This window comes from Ursus arctos, unplaced genomic scaffold (genome assembly GCF_023065955.2).
Source record: "Ursus arctos isolate Adak ecotype North America unplaced genomic scaffold, UrsArc2.0 scaffold_9, whole genome shotgun sequence".
NCBI classification, from domain to species: Eukaryota; Metazoa; Chordata; class Mammalia; order Carnivora; family Ursidae; genus Ursus; species Ursus arctos.
Window position 1 is genome coordinate 65,906,449 of NW_026623111.1, and position 22,535 is coordinate 65,928,983.

The 22,535-nt window shown below is 38.0% G+C and overlaps 1 protein-coding gene across 11 annotated transcripts in view; it reads right to left on the reverse strand.

Annotated features, from left to right (window-relative positions):
- Nucleotides 1-22,535, reverse strand: part of WDFY3 (WD repeat and FYVE domain containing 3) — a 265,960-nt gene that overhangs the window by 45,101 nt on the left and 198,324 nt on the right. For 9 of the 11 annotated variants that reach the window (XM_057309803.1, XM_057309811.1, XM_057309805.1 and 6 more), the window contains 7 exons: nucleotides 22,197-22,426; nucleotides 14,298-14,407; nucleotides 12,496-12,678; nucleotides 11,441-11,598; nucleotides 10,288-10,365; nucleotides 8,624-8,851; nucleotides 2,083-2,136 (listed from right to left, as the gene is read on the reverse strand). In XM_057309803.1, the coding sequence (XP_057165786.1) occupies nucleotides 2,083-2,136; nucleotides 8,624-8,851; nucleotides 10,288-10,365; nucleotides 11,441-11,598; nucleotides 12,496-12,678; nucleotides 14,298-14,407; nucleotides 22,197-22,426 (1,041 nt within the window). The remainder of the gene's footprint in view (nucleotides 1-2,082; nucleotides 2,137-8,623; nucleotides 8,852-10,287; nucleotides 10,366-11,440; nucleotides 11,599-12,495; nucleotides 12,679-14,297; nucleotides 14,408-22,196; nucleotides 22,427-22,535) is intronic. The other 2 variants (XM_057309806.1, XM_057309804.1) reach the window with 1 other exon arrangement.

Sequence of the window (22,535 nt, forward strand, 5' to 3'; positions counted from 1 at the left end):
CCTAAAGGCCAGCCATCCAGTTGGAATCATCTGTGCCAATGCTTACCTCACATACCTGGAGGTAAAGACTCAGAACTGCACTGTTCTTCCCCATATTCCCAGTTCTCACTAAAACTCCAGAAATGGCCCAAACCTTCCGAGAGTTCTGACCCCACATGGAACCAACCAGCTTCAGGCCACATGGCGCCCTCTGCTTGGCCTGCTCCTCCAAGCTGATCTCTTCAATTTGCTAAAACATCCCTGTTGTTTATTGTGTAAAATAATAGGCTCCATAAACTTACTAAACGAGTATATTAAGAACATATGTAAGTCCATCTTGAAGAAGAAATTTATTACCTAGAAACATCAGAAAAGATCTGATATTTTTGGCATCTGATACAAGAGCATTTCTTTTTCAGTAGTAATATTTATCCTAAAAATATACTCTCCAGCTGACCTAAACCTTTTTTTCCCCTTAAAACCATAACATAATGAAAAAAATAAGGCCTAGAATGCCCTCAAAACTGTAAAACCCTAGAGAGAATTTAGTATGTATAAAGGTTCCTTAATGAGAATTAGACCCAGCCTTTGAATTAATAATTTAAATAAAAGATGGGGTTTGAAATATGCTTTAGAACCTTTCCTTTTTAGGGGCGTCTGGGTGGCTCAGTCGGGTGAGCACCTAACTCTTGGTTTGGGCTCAGATCATGATCTCATGGGTCTTGAGATCAAGCCCTGCCTGTTGGGCTCCGTGCTTAGTGGGGAGCCTGCTTGAGAGTCTCTCCCTCTCCCTTTTTCTCTGCCCCTCCCCCTGCTCACATGCATGTTCTCTCTCTAAAATAAAAAAAAAAATTTTAAAAACCTTCACTTTTTAAACATTATTTCACTTTTCCTTCTCCATGAATAAGAATACCTAATTAAAAATACTGTTGGCCTACTCTTCGACTCAAGTAGTCACTATGTATTATCTACAATAATGCTTATTTCAAGCAAGACCTTTTTAAACACATGATTTCCAACTGGAGTGGAAAACAAGTGTTCAATTGGTTGGAATATTTAGATTAAAACACTGAACCTATTTTGAGTTAAAAAGCTACCTAACTGAAGTCACACTGCCCTTCTTCTAAATTCAGGTCCAGAGTCAGGGAACCAAGAGAGCTGCAAGCTATCTGAGGAATAATATGTAGTAAATGGAAATTGAAATATATAACATAGGAAAGTATTAAAATGAGGTAAAATGATACTACAATGATGGAAGGACCAATCTGATGAGCAAACTAATAAGAATATTGCAATATTTTTTAAATGAAAGAATGGTAGTAAACTTTGCACCATTCCGATTCTTCTATGTAAGGTATTACAATTATCTTCAACTCAAAATTGTTCATTTTTAAAATGATGAAAGCATAGTTAGTGATGGGCAAGACAATGAATTAACAGATGTGGGACTCAGTTACTGACTTCATCTTGAAACTATGTCTTTTTCCCTAAATATTTTGTGGTATATTTCCGCATTTAAAGAAAAAAAAATTTTTTTTAACTGAATTACGTACTGAATCTTTCTGGAAAAAGAAAACAACTGTAAATTTTTTGACTAATTAAAATAAGTTAAAATTGCATTTTAAAAAGTGATCTATATAAACCCTTAGTTTTCATTAGTTCCTCCTGATTGAAAAAATAATTTTTAAAAGAGAACACTCCTTGCATTCTCAAGATACACACTGTTTAGTATCTGGAAGAATTACATGAGCAAATGAAAAAAAAAAAAAAAGTTGAGGGTGTCAGGCTGCCCATTACTAACATGCGTCAGAACGTGTTAGTTTACAGGTGAAGCCGTATACGCTGTACGGTGAGAGCAGTGAGTACTCAGCCCGTTAGTGAGCAGCGGACAGGCCCTGGAAAGCTCATGAGAACAAAGCCGAGAAAGACCAGAACATCTCTCAGCACGGATGACACCAACTTTTCAACTCTAAGGAACTTACAGGAAGAACAGATTGAAAGTCAATCTTTTACGTTAGTCTAGTCTACCATGCACTAAAAAACAAAAACAAAACAAAGAAAACTGCAAGTATTTGCATTCTCTTATGGTAATTTGTGTTTTACCTTTTGAGGAATGGTATCATCAGGTGTCTCGGGCTGTTTACTTGGGACCTCAGACTGAAAACAGGGTATTAAGTATAGATATATCAGAAAAAAAACAACATAAAGAACACCACAAAAATAAAATTTTCTTGAGGATTGTATGAAATATGGAAGATGCACACACTCAAAGAAAATTAATATGATATCCTAAGTTGTTTGAAATAATCACTTAGCATCTTGTAATTTATTTTTTCTAGTTATCAAAAGTAGTTTTATTTAAAGTAGAAACTACACTAGAATTCTCAAGGCTACTGAACAGGCTAACTTAAAAATCACAGACAAGACTTCAGCACAGGTAGCCGGTGTCATGGATGATTGACAGACAACTCTGTATGGCTTCCAAAGGAAAAAAACCTGAAAACTGGATAATAGAATCTAATGCCAGCTATTACCTTCCACCTACCTTTCACTGTGCTTATTCCTATATCTGTTTTGTAACAGGAGCAACTGGTTTATATCATTATCTCCAATACCCCATACCACAGAAATCATACGGTGCTCATTAGTGAAAACACATCCTCCCATAAAAGCCCAGTGCCCTACTTTCTTTACTACTTTCATAGCGATAACCCCAGAAAGGCTGCAAGCAGAAGGGAGACTGGGTCATCAGCCTCCAGACCAAAAGTTTTTGTAAAAAGTACTTTAAAAAATATTAGGTGGTTGCTTTATATTTTATTCTTAGAATAAAATCTCAGTTAACAAGAGGGCAACTTCTGTGGGGCTGTCGTGTGTGGCTTACGCATGTAAACATACACAGAGAGCTACATACAGACAATAACACACCCAAGAACTACTTCCAATTTTTCTTCCTTCTCACAGTTTTATCTGGAGATGACATCTAGTACTTTTCCCCATGGTAAACATGCATCGGCAAAATGATTTCACAATTGCTTCCTCCCTAGGCGAAACAAACACCGGACTACCGGGCATACTTTCAAATACTTCACAGGGTTTTAATAAATGTTTCTCTTTAAAAGCAAACTTTTAAAAACATACCTTGCAATGAAGAATAATCTTTAAAATATACATCTATGTTTCCTATCTTGGTAGGGGTTTTGGCTATATGAGTATAAAATACACATGTGAACACACGATGGTACACTTAAGATTTGTATGTTTCAAAGTATGTAAAATTAACATCAATAAAAAAATGAATTATGAACAAAAACTCAACTCTAATTAATGTTATGCAGGTGGAAGTGTTAAGGAGTGAAGGGTACTGCTTCTGCAACTTTCTCTGAAATTCATTAAAAAAAAAAAAAAACCCAAGGTAGATTGCTGGGTGTGTGATAGACCAATATAGCAAGATGGACCCACACACTATTGCCAAAGGCAACTTTAATGTCCACTATTTACCCCCAACCAGAATGTGGGCAGGGTCTGACACGCACACTGTATCTTCCCTGCAGCATACGGTCCGGTGCTGGTTTAGTGCACATTTACTCACGGATCCACTGGCTGAGGCTCTTCTTTGGCTACAAGACACAGCATTCAACGCATAGTAAAAAGATACGCTATCCCAATAATTTTGGTATTATCACAGCTTTCTTTTACTTAAAATTTTATAATTAATTATTGTAACTATGTTTACACAGAAATCTTAAATTTTCAAAGTCAGAATTTCTAGAAAATAATTCTCTATAGTCAAATTTTTTTCAAATTTCTCTATAATGCTGGCAATGGAATTTCCTGAATGAGTTGCTTAGTTTCTACGAGTCCCGTGACATCTATGGATTACATAAAAAAATATATGTGGAGACAGCCACAGGAGACTCCCTTAATTAGAAAAGGAAACTTCAAGTAAGCCAATTACCCTTCTGTCCCCAACAGCCCCAAATTAATAGGTAGACAATGGTGTCCTCACCCCAATGGTATTTACAAATAATAGTATATTTGTTTGAGATTATTCCATGAAAATAAATTCATGAAAATAAGGGGATCACAAAATTAAAACCGGGTTTTCATATCTAATTACGATTTTTTTTAATGGCAAAATACAGAATTTCATTTTCCTTCCATAGGATTCAGGTTATGAGACAAGTGTTTAAAAGCCACTGGCTTTTATATTTTCATCATACCCCAGGCTCACATCTTAACAGTATCTACAACTGACATTGCCACTTAAAATATAGAATTACAGTGCAATCTAGCACAGCTGTTTTAGTTATGGAAACTATCCCACATGGAAAGTCACTGTGCAGAGGAATTATTTTCATGTGAGAATAGGTAAGTTTCCACATGTACCTAATTTTTCTCATGACAAAAATTATTACTCTTGCTTTTATTAAAATAAGTTTAGTGGATAAACTGTGAAAGCTCTTAAGTCTGAGGCAAATGAGACTAAAAATATATTCTATATTCTATAAACAAATATTCAATTTAAAAATCAAGAAACAAAGTTCAAAACTTAGAACAGGTAAGCTATCCCATATACAATGTGTAACAGTATCAAGGTTTAAGAAATAAAACTTTAGGGGCGCCTGGGTGGCACAGCGGTTAAGCGTCTGCCTTCGGCTCAGGGCGTGATCCCGGCGTTATGGGATCGAGCCCCACATCAGGCTCCTCCACTATGAGTCTGCTTCTTCCTCTCCCACTCCCCCTGCTGTGTTCCCTCTCTCGCTGGCTGTCTCTATCTCTGTCAAATAAATAAATAAAATCTTTAAAAAAAAAATAAAACTTTAATGACTAAAGAAAAAAAAATCACTGGATTCATCTCTAACACATCAAAGATTTTAAAACAAGAAAATAACTTTTAATCATCACTGTATTTTTTCAGCTTTAAGCAACAGAACTAAAAACTTAAATGCCACTTACAATGTAATTACTCTTAGGAAGACAAAAGATTAACCAATTGCCCTAGCTCAGCTAAAGCCTGCTTTACCTAGCGAGAAGAGGCTTCCAAAGCAATTTTTAGGTTGGCACATACCTCTTACATCGCAAAAAGTACTGACTCTATTTTATAAACACTCAGGCAAGGAAGGCACCACATTTATGGAAATAGAAATGGAAGAAGTGATTGATCTCTAACTCTGGGAGGCAATCTGGAATATTGTTAAGGGCAGAGGTGGATTTTCTATAAAGTTAATAAAACTTAAACTTCAACAGCCCTCACTTCCCATGGGATCCTTTCAAAACCCTGGAAAGAGTGCCCGAAAAATTTCATATTCATAAGTTTATACCTTTTCTTTATAGAGCCCTCTGTCAAGTTATATAAACTTTAGGCCCAAATTTTATAATTTGGCTTTTTAGTGGAAAAATTTCAGAATTAGGAAAATTCTACAGAATGCTGAATGGGAAAGCAATGGAGAAAGTCTATAATTTTGGGAGAAAGAGAATTAAGTTCCTGATACTCTGGTAGCATTAGAGAGACAAAACCTAGTATATTGTTTCTGTCTGGAAGAAATTCACTATCCACGAATAAGGTCACAAAACCATCAAAAGTTGGAACTGATTTTTTCAAAAGTGATTCAACTTCTAAGGAACTATCATCCTATATACTTATTATATCGTACTCTACCACTTAGGAGCTGTGCCTAGACCTTTCTCTAGGTTTTGATTCCTCACCTGTAAAATTGGGGAAATAGTATTAGCATCGCACTCATTGTGCTTTGTATCTGCTCTTCTTTTTTGATTTCATGATAGGAGTCAGTAGGATAGCAGTTGCTTCTACTTTTGGGAATTTTCTTTGCTGTCAACATTGCCAGATTGCATATTCCATAAAACAAAAGTGGACACTAAATGGTGTTTCAAATTTACAAGGATTTTGAACTGGCAAGACCAAAATAATTAGTCATTCAGAAAATTTCATCATAGCAGATTAACCTTGACTTGCGCATGAACTCAGTCACATAAATTCCACAGTCTGTAACTGTCTCCCCTTCCCACCCGCTCTTTCCTTTTTTGTTAATCTATCTCCAACATTTCTTGACTGCCTTGTATTTCCCAATATATAACCCATCTGGTTAAAAAATAAGTTCCATATGGTACAGACTTATTTCTGAGACTGTTTAGATTTTTCAGGCTGGTGAACGCTTTTGCTTACGTAAAGTGCTAATAATACTAAGGTTGTAAGTGTGAACCCCCAATAGGTTATTTTGTTTTTATCTGATACTGGAGTTTAAATATACTTTTATAAAGTGAATGGCGCTGTTATAAAGAAGGAAAGGAATAAACAGTATAAAAATATTATGGTTATGTAAGTAAAAAACATGCCTCAGTTAAATTAAAAAAACTCAAAAGCATATGCCTCAGTTAAATAAAAATAGTGAGGTGGTCACATTTTTAGGAGAGTATATTTATCTTATATTTTAGTATTCTTGAATGGATTCCATTTATATGATTGTTGACTCAGTAAGAAATATTTTATCAAATTGTTACAGGCTTAAAGTATTTATTTGGGGAAGAAAGGTTAAGAATTTGAGACTGTATTACTGGTTTGGTTGGACAAAAGTAGGTGCTAGTAAAGGCTGCAAAGTATGGGTGGATTAATTTTTTTCCCCATGGTGCAGCAGTACTAGAAATTATGGTGCTTCAAGTTACAGCTGTACCAACTATGACATTCTTGACGGAACGGAATAGCTTGGAGAAAAGAGAACTTTAGGAAGCTATCTTGAAAAATCTTAGATAACTATCTATTAGAGCTCTAAGACCTATACTCGAAGAAGTACCGGGACAGAAGTGAAATCACTGACCACAAAATAAATAGAGCCAGGGTTTTGGCAGAAAAAAGAGAGACTTGGGAACACTGCAAACTGCCCTCACATCACAGCATCCAAACTATTTCTTAGAAGATCCATGTTCCAAGCCTCTTTTATAAATCTTAGTTTCTTCCACTGTTGACAGAATCAAATATAAAGTCAAGAATGTGAAAGTATTTTAAATGAATGAAGGGCTTGAAATAAAGTTTTTAAATAAAATATAATAAAACTTGTAAATTGGACAAGTGTTTGGACTTTATGACCTCACAGATTCTAAAGTCCTATTAACCAAACATCTAAGAACAATAAACCGAAAATGTTCTTCAGTGGATGATTCTTTGTTGGGATCTGGGTTTCTAACCGGGTATAGGAGTTTATACTAGATTTATTTTAGAGGCAGCTAAACACTAAAGTGAAACAAAGCATGGGATACATTCCCTTGAGAGAGAATCACCTTTCTGTCTTAATGAAGCATAGCATGGTCAGATTCTTGGGAAGGGGGAGAATCTTAGAACATGCTTTTCCAGACCATATTTTTTAAAAGTTACAATACTAACTTTCAAAAAAACTTAAATGATATTAAAGGAGACGAAAGAATTTTGTTTATCAAAAAGGAGTACAGATTTTTAAAAAGTCACAAAACAGGGATCTAAGAATCAGGGATTGTCTAGAGCTGCCCCGGTCCTGTACAGCGGCTGCTGCCCACGTGAATCGTGGCCAGTCTGAACTGAGCTGGGCTGTAAGTGTGAAATGCAGATTGCACTCCAAACACCAGGGTACAAAAAACGGGTAAAATGCTTCATCGATAATGTCTCCGTAACTGATTAAACATTAAAATGATAGTATTAGGAGGCTGGATGAGATGACCAGTGAAACCCCCCTCTCAACTCCCAAAGCTGTGATTCTATGACGAGTATGAGTTTTCTAAGGATAAAAGTACTCTTCATTTTGGAGACAAAGGATTATTATTGGACAATAAAGCGCTGAATTACTATTTAGAAGTGTTATGTGGATTTTCAGAATTAAATTCAGCAGATTTTTATACTCCTGTGTTTTCTCTTTTAAACCTATAGTGGCTTTACTGGGAGAGTATATTTTTCTAAACTTAAAAACATGATTCCTGGACCATCAGCAGCTTAGATAGAATTTTTCTGGTCACGTGCAAAAGTCTGAATAAAGGCTTTGGGAAGGGTGACTTGTCTGCAATAAAAACAAAACAAAACAAAAAACAAAAAAAACCAAACTTATGGGCAAATGCTGTGTTTTAAACCTGTGGAATCAGTGATGAAGCTTCTTAACATACACAGAGAGATCTACATACTACATATTCAGGCTGTTATTCTTTAGCTCTCTTCTGTGTTTCTTCAAAGAATATTGCTTATGCCAATAGTTATGCATTAACGGTCACGTAGACTAGGGTCTGGCACAAAATAAGCACTATGTAAGTGCTTCACTAATGTTAACCAATCTAATCCTAACAGCTTTTGGGATGGAACTATTCTTTTTCTCCACGTCAGGCATCAGCAAACAGGAACCTAAAGTGGCCCGACGGCCTGCCCTAGGTCACCCAGCTAGTGGCAGTGTGGCTGCAGAGCCTGTACGCTAAACCCCTTCACTCCATGTCTCCCTGATGCATTAGGGCCTCGAGCATCCCACCACCACTGCCACCCTGCATGATGAACTTAATACGGCTTAGTGTATTTCCTAAATTAGGTATTTTAGGTAATTGACCTAAAAGAAAAATGCCTGCCAAGAGGAAGAGAAACTGGAAAAAGCCGTTACAAACATTCAATCTGCATACTCACCGCCACATTTGTCTCTTGCTCTGTTTCTGGCACATAAGGGTAATGGTTATAAAACATATCATTTCGCACCATTTTTTTCCTCATTCTGCAGGGCCCTTCTGTCATCTCCAACATCCATTTGTCCAGATGGGAGCCGATGGGGGGGCCCCACAACCCTCGCTCCCGCAACAGTTCATACTCAATCTGGCACCACTCTTCCGTCACGTACTTCAGGGCATTTTGTTGACGCTAAGGGGAGGAAGTCCAGGTTGGTTTTCAAGCAAAAGCAGGAGTAATAATCAAAAATCTACGAATAACTTAAAACCAAGTTAATATTTGGAAACAAAACCAGTACATATCATTTCAGTCAATATTATAAAAGTAAATTTGTATTTATTTATGGTTACAGTAGCCTGCTAATTTTGTGAGAAGGTATGATTTTTGTGGGGGCCCAAGTGTTTACTTTAACACCAAGTAAATGACAGCTACATACAAGGGAGAGGGTGCATCTGAACAAAGGAACACGGAAGCAGGAAGGATGGTAGTATTACTTATGAAAATACACGGAAATGGTTAGTCCAGTGTAAGTCAATAGATAATCGTGGTTATTTAAGGACGACTCTCCCTCGAACCCCTAAGTTATAAAACGGGTACTAGAACATGGACAGAAGATCTAGTAAATCAGAGCACGAAACACTGCCAGCATATTGGCTTACTGGCAAGCTTGGTAACATTTCCAAAGATTTTAGGTAAATAAACATGCAGCTCTGATAAAGAACTTGATGTTCATATAAAAATAAAAGGAAAACCATTTTCCACTGATCACTGGGATAGATCTAAACCATTTTACTTAAATGAAAATTTATGAACTGGTATAACTTTTTGCTATTTATCAAATGTCAAGATGTATAACAATTTAGCAGATGATTATAAATTATAACCACTTTATCTAATGGTTCATGGAATATAAGTATATAATATCAATCTCAGAATAAAGATCTCTTTATATAGTGAAGATTACTGAATGAACAATCTTGAAATTACATGATATCACAGCAGCACTTATGTGTTCCAGGGGGAAGAAGGGGTGAATCCCCTATAACAAGTAGCTAGTGTATGCCCATAAAATATTAGCAGTTTATCATTCGGAAACCTCAAATAGATCTAAATCAGCCACTTTGGAAATGAAATATTTAGGATAAGTTGTTGAGTAATTATGAATTCACCAAGAGAATTTCACTGATTTTATTTCTTATCAACATAAACATCAAGTGCCTATAATAAATCATTTTAGCTTTAAATTTTTTTTTAATTTTAAGAGACTTTTCAGAGACTCTGATGCATATTTTCACTGTCTCCGTAAGTCTGAGAGGAATTTTATTGTATTTTAATATTTATAGGAACAACACATGCAATATGTCAGTAGTCAATGCCAACGGGATTCAGTTGTGATTTTTAGTTTGTTGTCTTTTTAATGCCATCTGCCTCTAGAAAGTTCAAAATTATCTATCTTAAAAACCAATGACCAAAGTCGCCATTGGCAGGGATAATTAAAAACATCATCTGATGATGAATGCAGTTCAGCAACTTACTCTTAGAAGGCGTAAAAAAGTATCATGAGAAACAGAGTTCTTTCTCACTCGAGGAATGCAAAACAAACCTTTACTGTGGTTATGAATTCTTACCTCCTGATATTCCTTATATTGTGTGTCTACTAAGTCACGGACAACAGCAATATGTGTAAACATCCACTGAGAAATCTCCTAACAACGGATGGAAAAAGAGCCTTAGTATTTCATGGATTTTCCTGGAAAATTGTAACCAGCCTTAAAATAATGTCAAGTAGGTTTATTAAAATTCCTTTCAAGACACAACTATAAACCAAAACAAACAAAACCAAAAACTCTGGAGGATGGATCTAGTGGAGGCTTGTGTGATGGACACAGATCCACGTCCCCTTTCCCCGATCCCTATGCCCCTTCAAGGACGGGCTGGCTCCCACAGCCTCTGAGAGTGCCATCAGCACCTTCAGGGATCACCTCAGCTGTAGAGAAACCCCAAACCCAATGGCTGATTTGGAAATAAGCCGGTTCAGCCATTTCCACTCAGTACAGGTCAACTGTGATAGGCCATTTCGGCCCCAAAATTCCACTTAGGTCAGTTGAGCCTAGACCTGCCTTGTAACCTGGTATTTCCCTCTGACCAATCCTGCTTCCTTTCTTACCCTTCCACAAATATGGGTACCTGTTGAAACCATCCTGCACCAAACACCCTCTTGGTGTGCTTCCTGGAGAACCCAACCTGACACAGAGAATGAAAGATACACACTGTTTCTCTTAGACCCTTTTCACCACTGCCACTAAGATTCTAGGATGGCAAAGGAAGTATGATGGGGAGAAAATTAATGGAGGTAGAGGAGTTTTCAAAAAATCCATCACAAATATATATGACAAGATTATAAAGAATAAAAAAACCATTTTGTTCTGCTACTGCTTTAAAATTCACATAATGATCAGGGACAAAATTACTGAAAGTTTGGAAAACTGGGGAAAAAACTACCCATGGTTTGATCACATATCAATAATCTGAATCTCATCTTATGTCCATTTATGAAGTGGGTCTGCATACACAACACTCACAATACAATTTTATCATAATAAATTGGGAGAAGTTTCCATAATCTGGGTTATTTCTTTATCTCTTCTAAAAGCAAAAATGCGGAAAAGTTCCACTTCAAATCATGTGCTTGTACATGTTAAGTGTGTTATAGAAAACGTTACAACTAAATCTTAAAATATAGATTTCTAATAATACCATTGACGAAATCAAACAATGTACCTGGGTGGAAAGACTGTGTTTATTAAGACCACTTTCCTTTCGATTCCTTCTTGATCCTGTTAACTTGGAAAGACCAAAGCCACTGCTGACACGGGACAATTTGGATTGTGTGGTGGGCACTAAAGCTTCTCCTCGACTTATGCATTTCTTTTCATGGGCTATGAAATTAAAATTAGATTACTTTACAATTTCTCCATGTAGTTATCAGACTTATTTTTAACACTTCTGCATCATGGCTGCAAGTCACAATTCTGTAGTTATCAAAAGCAGCTTACATTATAGACACAGACATTTTCTTAGATATTTCAGATTTACTTGCTGGTGATCTGGTATACTCATAGCTGCTTGACAATTACTGTCCTAGCTGAATTTACATTTGGTTGAAACTGCACAGCTCTGCAGTAATATGCAAACTTATTTTAACTGTATTCAGTTTCTACGTTAATAACAATTCACAACTCCCCATCTAAAATATTTGGGGCTGCATATACTCTGGAATTTAGAAGGTTTTGGATTTTAAAAAGGTGATATGGTACATACACTGTATATTATGTAATACAAGGCTCAATGGCAGTAAACCATAATTGGACACAGTACTATTTCTGCAGCAAAATATGTGAATATTTACACTAAGTAGGAGAAATAACAACAGGTTAGGTTTTGCTACCAAGTAATTTTGGGCACCAAATTCATGAAAAAACCTTAGGTTTTCAGGGCTTTTTGAATTTCAGAATTACAGAGAAGGGATTACAGATTTATAACAAAGATGGTGACCATAATTACATCTGCGAGCAATGTATTATCTTTCAAATTCATAGATGCCAGATGTGTAACACATCTTAGTTTTTTTTGTTTTGTTTTTTTTTTTTTTTGTTTTTTTTAATCTGAGAAGAAAAGCCAAACCTCAACACAGTCATAAGAATGGGTTTTGCTTTTCACTTCTGTTGCCATCATGACATCCTTTTGGGAAAGTTTTAATTACATACCTAGAGTGCACCCATATACACAGTTGCATGTAAATCTGTCAGTCACATGATCTCTGAGGAGACTCTTACCCAAATGATTCTGCCAGCACTTCAAACCTGCTTCTTCAATGAGCGGCCTTGCTATAGCTATGTCCACGTGACCCCTTTCATTCACAGGCAGAGTGACTTTGAAAAGCTCCTCCAAGACTTGTTTCTTACTATGAATTAATTCAGTCCAAACTCTGTTGACAGCTTTTATTAGAAGCTGACGCCCTAGGAAATGAAACAAACAAACAAAACAAAAAAAACAAAACCCCAACCAATTTATCAAAAACACAATATAAAGGTAGTGATTTTCTTGATGTCTTACATCTAAGAATCTCATCTATAGTACTTAACTGTGGGAAAAAAAGAATGCTTCATATCATATTAAGCTCAAATAAAAAGGATTATTCAGGTAACCAAAAATGTGGTTTGTTACTTGGAGAACTTAAAAAAAAAAACTTCATATGTATGCAGAAGACTGCACTTTTTTTATTTATAAAACTGGAAATTACATACACATTTCATTGTCTAGCTTCTTGTATGTAAGAACCTACCCCCACTTAAAAGTAAGTTTTATATCTGAATATTTAAAATAAGTTCAAAATTAAGTTAGTTGTTCTTCAATATTTTGTAATAGGCAAGAAATAACAAATATTTTAAAAGAACATTTACTATTAAATTCTATCTTGTTTTGGACTCCTTGCTAATTTGTCTGACTCCTGTTCTAGACCAATCTTTAGTAAGCATGAGAGTCACCTGGATAGCCTCTTCAAGCAGATAGCTGGCCTCCACCCATAGAGTTTCTGATTCGGTAGATCTGCGTGGGGCCAAAGCATCTGCTTTTCTAACAAGTTCCCAAACAAGGGTGATGTTGTTAGTCTGAGCACCTTGCTTTCAGAACCAATGTTCTAGACTGTCACCTCCTTGGGGGTGTTCTCAGTGTCTGGGCTTCAGGATGTGTTAGTGAAGGACAGAGAATAAATCAATGCTTAAATGAAGGAACAATAAGTCCTAGACTTCCAGAAGATAAAATCATATGCAAAACTACCACACTGTATGGCGAGGGAGACAAACACTATTATAGTTATGACCTTCTACTGACCAATGTGCAAATTAGAAATGAATCCACTCCAAAGATTTTAATGCATAATACTTATAAAAATCATTGGGAAAACTAAATTAAAAGAGAAAACGAATAAAAGAGAATAAAAATGGTAGTAGTGACAACCTGTCTCAAGCAATACTTGCGCCCCTAATGAGACCTAACACTACCAATAGGCAGCTCTCTTAATGGTAAATGCCACGTTAGTATTGGTGCTACTATTCGTACAAACGTAAGTATCATCAAATCTCCCAGTGTTACCATGAAATGTTAGGGGCTAGCAGTATCAGTGGTTAAGTGGTTTACCCATCTTGGCATATGGAGAGCTACAGCTAGTGGGTTGGTTTATGTTGGTGGGCATATTGGTATGTGTTCAAGGATGACCTACTGGACATTGGTTGCCAATGTCGGCAGTATGTGAGGTGAGTTTTTCTGGAAGAGGACAGGGTCTATCTTAAAAATTGGAAATGAGGGGTACGGGAGTGGCTCACTCGGTTAAGCGTCCAACTCTTGCTTTTGGCTTGGGTCATGATCTCAGGGTCGTGAGATTGAGCCCTGGGTTGGGCTCTGTGCTGGGTGTGGAGACTGCTTAAGATTCTCCCTCTCTCCCTCCTCTGCCCCTCCCCGATCGTACACTCATGCTCTCCCTCTCTCAAAAAAAACAAAACAAAACAAAACAAAAAAAAAAAAAAAAAAAAAACAGGAATGGGGAGAGAAAAGGAAGAAAACAAATCGAGGTAATTACCTTCACTAATGTCTTGGCTGTAACCACCATCTGGTTCAATGTCAGAGGGGATCATAATGTGCCACGTAGTCATGCGGGCTTCTGCTTCCAGTCCGAACCCATCCACGTTGCTGCAAAATGCCAGTCAGTTTAAACTCTATGAAGGAAAGGACTGTAGCTGAAAACTATAATGGCTAAGTGTAAACTGCAGACACAAGTAAATGCTGGCTCTGTCACAAAGTTCCATAACCGGCAGACAGATATTTAGCAGATGCACAAAACAGAACTACTTTATCATAAACATGCCCATTTATAGGGGTGATCTCACAAATACACAGACTAAATGTAATTAAACTAAACAACAGCATCAAGATGAGCATCTTAATATTTAAGGCGCTTTCTGATCACTATTGACATTTTTACCTAAAAATTACAAAGAGTTCCTAAGAACATTTTCCTCGTAGGCCTATGCACCACCTCCCCCCGTCTCTCATCCCACCACCCTTCGCTCCAGTAGCAGTGAAATACTTGCGGTTTCCCCAAAGTGCCATATTCTTTCCTTCCCCTGGGCACTCACACAGATGGCTTTTTGTTCCCAAATCACTCTTTCTCATCCTCTGTGGAGGGCTCACCTCAAGCACGTTCAAGCTGTAACTCAGCGGTGTCTCTTTCCAGTTAGGGGCACCCGTTCCATGCTCCCAAAGCACCATGCTTCTAGCAGAGCACTCAGCACACCTGACTGACTGGTCTGTCTCCCCTCCTGGACTGCATGTTCCAAGACCCTGCCGTGGGGTCTTTCTGGCTCACATCTCATCCCAGTGCCTAATTCAACCTCCAGACACTAAATAAGGATCTGTCTAAGCAATCGATAGAAAAATCCTAATTTAACCCATTTAGCATACAGCACTGTATTTATTCATTACATTCTTTTCTTTTTATCCCTCTTAACCTCCAACAATGTGTATTTTGTTTATTTTAAAAGTAAACTTCCTTTTAAAATTATATTTAAATTTGACATAAGGTGATGAATGACCGATTTAAAGACACAGAAAATTAATGGAAAATACACTCATTATTTCATTGCACAAATGTAACCCTTGTCTTTTATATCTTCCATGAAATTCTAAAACCGAGATTAAAAGGGAAAAGAGAGGGCTTAGCAAGATGGCGGAGAAGCAGGAGACCTAAATTTCGTCTGGCCCCAGGAATTCAGCTAGATAGTTATCAAACCATTCTGAATACCTACAAACTCAACAGGAGATCGAAGAAAAGAATAGCGGCAACTCTATGAACAGAAAAGCGACCCCTTTCTGGAGGGGAGGATGTGTGGAGAAGTGAATCAGAGGTGATCCATGGAAGACAGACCGAGGGGGGAGGGAGCCTCCACCAGCCAGCTACTGGCAAGTGCTACAGCAGCAGAGCACAAAATCGGAACTTGCACAAGTCTGCTCTGGTGAGGGACGTCGCTCTAGCGGCTAACCGGGGAGGTGGAACCCTCGCTGGGACAGTGTGGTCTCAGAACCCTCGGGGTCACAGGAAGACCGAGGGTGCCTGAGTGCCGCAGAGCTCCCAGGTATCAGAGCAGGGAAGCCACCACAAAGAGTGAGCCGAGGAGTGGGCTCTGAGCTTGGGGTTGCCATAAACCAGGATCTGCGGCAGAGTCAGGTGACTGCTCTCTGAGCAGGGGCCCAACAAGCGGCAGATCTGGGGAGACTCCCCTTCCTCCCCTGGAAAGGAGCAGTGCGGGAGCGTGCCACAGAAATCTGCTGGGTTTGGAGACTCCTAACAAGGCCGTGTGCCAGAGACAGCCAGGCCAGGTGAGCACGGTGTGCCGCCGGAGAGCAGGGAGACCCGAGTGAGTGACTGCTTTTCTCTGAGGGTGCACTGAGGAGGGGGGCTCCAAGCTCTCAGCTCCTCTGGGGCCAGAGATTGGGAGGCCGCCATTTCATTCTTGTCCTCTAAAACTGTGAGAAAAGCTTTCAGGGAACAAAAGCCACATAGAGCAATCCAAAGCCACTTATGTAGCCTGGTCCCCTGGCAAGATCTGTGCAAGTCGGCCTGGGGCAAAGACACTTGAGAATCAACGCAACAGGCCCCTCCCCCAGAAGATCTGCAAGAACATCCAGGCAAGACCAAGTTTACCGATCAACGAGAACTGCAAAACTCCAGCGCTAGGGGAATACAGTGCATAGAATTCATAACTTTTCCCCCCGATTCTTTAACAGTCTTTCAACTTTAATTTTTTTAACTTTCTTTATTTTTTCTTTTTCTATTTCTTTTTTTTGAATTTTTCTTCTTTCCTTTTTCAATCAACTTATCAATTTTCCTTTTTGAAATCTTTTTTAATTTTCATTTTTACAGTCATAATCTTCACTGTATTTAACCTTATTTTTTGTATATATATATAAGTTTTTCTTTCTTTAACATTTTGGGAGGCAGTTTCTTCTAACAGACCAAAATACACCCAAAATCTAGTGTTCTATTCACCAGCCTGATCATAATCTTTTTTTTTCCTTTTCCCCCCGGTTTTGGGTCTCTTTTGATTTGTTTAGTGTTTATTTTTCTGGGGTCGTTGCTACACTTTTAGCATTTTGTTCTCTCATTCATCTATTCTTCTCTGGACAAAAGACAAAACGGAAAAACTCACCTCAAAAAAAAGAGCAAGAGGCTATACTGATTGCCAGGGACCTAATCAACATGGACATTAGTAAGATGTCAGAACTAGACTTCAGAATGATGATTATAAGGATACTAGCTGGGCTTGAAAAAAAGCATAGAAGACACTAGAGAATCCCTTTCTGGAGAAATAAAATCTAACCAAGTCGAAATCAAAAAGGCTATTAATGAGGTGCATTAAAAAATGGAGGCTCTAGCTGCTAAGATAAATGGGGCAGAAGAGAGAATTAGTGATATAGAAGACCAAACAATGGAGAATAAAGTAGCTGAGAAAAAGAGAGATAAGCAACTACTGGAGCACGAGGGGAGAATTCAAGAGATAAGTGATACCATAAAGTGAAACAGTATTAGAATAATTGGGATCCCAGAAGAAGAAGAAAGAGAGAGGGGGGCAGAAAGTATATTGGAGCAAATTATAGTGGAGAACTTCCCTAATCTGGGAAAGGAAACAGCTATCAAAATCCAGGAGGCACAGAGAACCCCTTTCAAAATCAATAAAAATAGGTTAACACCCCGACATCTAATAGCAAAACTTACAAGTCTCAGAGACAAAGAGAAAATCCTGAAAGCAGCTCTGGACAAGAGGTCTGTAACCTACAATGGTAGAAACATGAGACTGTCAGCAGACCTATCCACAGAGGCCTGGCAGGCCAGAAAGGGCTGGTATGATATATTCAGGGCACTAAACAAGAAAAATATGCAACCAAGAATACTATATCTAGCTAGGTTGTCACTGAAAATATAAGGAGAGATAAAAAGCTTCCAGGACAAACAGAAACTAAAAGAATTTGTGATCACCAAACTAGCCCTACAAGAAATATTGAAAGGGGTCCTCTAAGCACAGAGAGAGCCTAAAAGTAACATAGACCAGAAAGGAACAGAGACAATATACAGTAATAGCCACCTTACAGGCAATACAATGGTACTAAATTCATATCTTTCAATAGTTACTCTGAATGTGAATGGGCTAAATGCCCCAATCAAAAGACACAGGGTATGAGATTGGATAAAAAAACAAGACCCACCGATATGCTGTCTGCAAAAGACTCATTTTAGACCCAAAGACACCTCCAGATTTAAAGTGAGGGGGTGGAACACCATTTATCATGCTAATGACATCAAAAGAAAGCTGCAGTGGCAATCCTTGTATCAAATTAGATTTTAAACCAAATACTATAATAACAGATGAGGAAGGACACTATATTATACTTAAAGGATCTATCCAACAAGAAGATTAACAATTTTAAGTACTGGGCGCCTGGGTGGCACAGCAGTTAAGCGTCTGCCTTCGGCTCAGGGCGTGATCCCGGCGATCTGGGATCGAGCCCCACATCAGGCTCTTCTGCTATGAGCCTGCTTCTTCCTCTCCCACTCCCCCTGCTTGTGTTCCCTCTCTCACTGGCTGTCTCTATCTCTGTCAAATAAATAAAATCTTAAAAAAAAACAAAACAAAAAACAACAATTTTAAGTATTTATGCCCCTAACATGGGAGCAGCCAATTATATAAGCCAATTAATAACAAAAATCAAAGAAACACACTGACAATAATACAATAATAGTGGGGGACTTTAACACGCCCCTCACTGAAATGACAAATCATCTAAGCAAAAGATCAACAAGGAAATAAGGGCTTTAAATGACAATGGACCAGACGGGCTTCACAGATATATTCAGAATATTCCATCCCAAACCAACAGAATACACATTCTTCTCTAGTGCACATGGAACATTCTCCAGAATAGATCACATCCTGGGTCACAAATCAGGTTTCAACCGGTACCAAAAAATAGGGATCATTCCCTGCATATCTTCAGACTGCAATGCTTTGAAACTCGAACTCAATCATAAGAGGAAAGTTGGAAAGAACTCAAATACATGGAGGCTAAAGAGCTTCGTACTAAAGAATGAATGGGTTAACCAGGAAATTAAAGACAAATTTAAAAAATTCATGGAAACAAATGAAAATGAAAACACAACTGTTCAAAATCTTTGGGATGCAGCGAAGGTGGTCCTACAGGGGAAGTATATAGCAATGCAAGCCTTTCTCAAGAAACAAGAAAGGTCTCAAATACACAACCTAACCCTACACCTAAAGGAGCTGGAGAAAGAACAGCAAATAAAGCCTAAACCAAGCAGGAGAAGAGAAATAATAAAGATGAGAGCAGAAATCAATGAAACAGAAACCAAAAGAACAGTAGAACGGATCAATGAAACTAGGAGCTGGTTCCTTGAAAGAATAAATAAGACTGATAAACACCTCGCCAGACTTATCAAAAAGAAAAAGAAAGGACCCAAATAAATAATGAATGAAAGAGGAGAGATCACAACCCACACCAAAGAAATACAAACATTTATAAGAACACATTATAAGCAGCTACATGCCAACAAATTAGACAATCTGGAAGAAACAGATGCATTCCTAGAGACGTATAAACTACCGAAACTGAAACGGGAAGAAATAGAAAACCTGAATAGACCCATAACCGGCAAGGAAAATGAAGCAGTAATCAAAAATCTCCCAACAAACAAGAGAATTCTACTAAACATTTAAAGAAGAATTAATACCTATTCTTCTGAAACTGTTCCAAAAAATAGAAATGGAAGGAAAACTTCCAAACTCATTTTATGAGGCCAGCATTACATTGATCCCAAAACCAAAGACCCCATCAAAGACGAGAATTACAGACCAATATCCTTGATGAACATGGATGCAGAAATTCTCACCAAAATATTAGCTAATAGGATCCAACAGTACATTAAAAGGATTATTCGCCATGACCAAGTGGGATTTATTCCTGGGCTGCAAGGCTGGTTCAACATCCACAAATCAATCAATGTGATACACTACATTAATAAAAGAAAGGACAAGAACCAAAAGCATTTGACAAAGTACAGCATCCTTTCTTGATTAAAACTTTTCGCAGTGGAAGGATAGAGGGAACATACCTCAAAATCATAAAAGCCATCTATGAAAAACCCACAGCAAATATCATCAAAAGCTTTCAGCTTTCCCCCTAAGGTCAGGAACATGACAGGGATGTCCATTATCACCACTGCTATTCAAAATAGTACTAGAAGTCCTAGCCTCAGCAATCAGACAACAAAAAGAAATAAAAGGCATCTGAATTGGCAAAGAAGTCAAACTCTCATTCTTCGCAAATGATATGATACTTTATGTGGAAAACCCAAAAGACTCCACCCCAAAATTGCTAGAACTCAAACAGGAATTCAGTAAAGTGGCAGGATATGAATCAATGCACAGAAATCAGTAGCATTTCTATACACCAACAACAAGACAGAAGAAAGAGAAATTAAGGAGTTGATCCCATTTACAACTGCACTGAAAACCATAAGATACCTACAAATAAATCTAACCAAAGAGGCAAAGAATCTGTAGTCAGAAAACTATAGAATACTCATGAAAGCAATTGAGGAAGACACACACAAAGGAATGGAACAACATTCCATGCTCATGGATTGGAAGAACAAATACTGTGAAAAAGTCTATGCTACCTAGAGCAATCTACACATTTAATGCAATTCCTACCAAAATAACCATCAACTTTTTTCACAGAAATGGAACAAATAATCCTAAAATTTGTATGGACCAGAAAAGACCCCAGGAATGTTGAAAAAGAAAACCAAAGCTGGTGGTATCACAATTCTGGACTTCAAGCTCTGTTACAAAGTTGTAATCAAGAGAGTATGGTACTGGCATAAAAAGAGACACATAGATCAATGCAACAGAACAGAGAACCCAGAAATGGACCATCAACTCTGTGGTCAACTAATCTTCGACAAAGCAGGAAAGAATGTCCAATGGAAAAAAGACAGTCTCTTCAGCAAATGGTGCTGGGAAAATTGGACAACCACATGCAAAAGAATGAAACTGGACCATTTCCTTACACCACACACAAAAATAGACTCAAAATGGAAGAAAGACCTAAATGTGAGATAGGAATCCATCAAAATCCTTAAGGAGAACACACGCAGCAATCCCTTCAACCTCACCACAGCAACTTCTTGCTAGACACATCTCCAAAGGCAAGGGAAGCAAGGGCAAAAATGAACTACTGGGACTTCATCAAGATAAAAAACTTTTGCACAGCAAAAGAAGCAGTCAACAAAACCAAAAGACAACCGACAGAATGGGAGAAGTTATTTACAAATGACGTATCAGATAAAGGGCTAGTATTCAAGATCTATAAAGAACTTATCAAACTCAACACCCAAAGAACAAATAATCCAATCACGAAATGGGCAGAAGACATGAACAGACATTTCTGCAAAGACATCCAAATGGCCCACAGACACACAAAAAACTGCTCGACATCACTAGGCATCAGGGAGATACAAATCAAAACCACAATGTGATACCACCTCCCACCAGCCAGAATGGCTAAAATTAACAAGTCAGGAAACAACAGATGTTGGCGAGGATGCGGAGAAAGGGGAACCCTCTTACACTGTTGATGGGAACGCGAGCTGGTGTAGCCACTCTGGAAAAAAGTATGGTGGTTCCTCAAAAAGTTGAAAATAGAGCCGCCCTATGACCCAGCAATTGCACTAGTGGTTATTTACCCCAATGATACAAATGTAGTGATCCGAAGGGGCACATGCACCCCAATGTTTATAGCAGCAATGTCCACAACAGCCAAACTATGGAAAGAACCTAGATGTCCATCGACAGATGAATGGATAAAGAAGATGTGATATATATATAATGGAATATTATGTAGCCATCAAAAAATGTAATCTTGTCATTTGCAATGACATGGATGGAACTAGAGGGTATTATGCTAAGTGAAATAAGTCAATCAGAGAAAGACAACTATCATATGAGTTCATTGATATGTGGAATTTGAGAAAGAAGGCAGAGGATCATAGGGGAAGAGAGGAAAAATAATGAAACAAGATGAAACCAGAGAGGAAGACAAACCATAAGAGACTCTGAATCTTAGGAAACAAACTGAGGGTTGCTGGACTGGAGGCGGTTGGGGGGGATGAGGTGGCTGGGTGACGGACACTGGGGAGGGTATATGCTATGGTGAGCGCTGTGAATTGTGTAAGACTGATGAATTACAGACCTGTACCCCTGAAGAAAATAATACATTATATGTTAATAAAAAAAATTAAAAAAAAAAAAGAAAAAGTAATGTAACTATCAAAAAGTAGAACAAAGAATCTTGGTGGAAAACTCTCACAGACAAATTCATGGCGGCAAACTGAATGTGAAAAAGTTACCTTCCAACATGTAGATTAATAAGGCAGTGAGCAAGACAGCTAATGAATTCTTGGTCATGGTTGCCAGGTCCCAGGATCAAGTTCCTGTTTACTGTCAGCACCCGGAGCGAATCTAGGAGAGCTACTTGCTGCGGAACGGTTTTGTGTGCCCGTGAGAACTGGTACAAGATGGTCCTATTGAGGCAGTGATAAACCGCATCGAGTGACAATCCCTGTGATCTTCTTTTTGACTAAAGATATGAAAGATACTTTACTTAGTAAAACGGCTAGAAATAAATGGTCTGCTTCTCATTCATACATCAACATTAGGTTTATTATGTACCAGGTGCCATGCTCAGT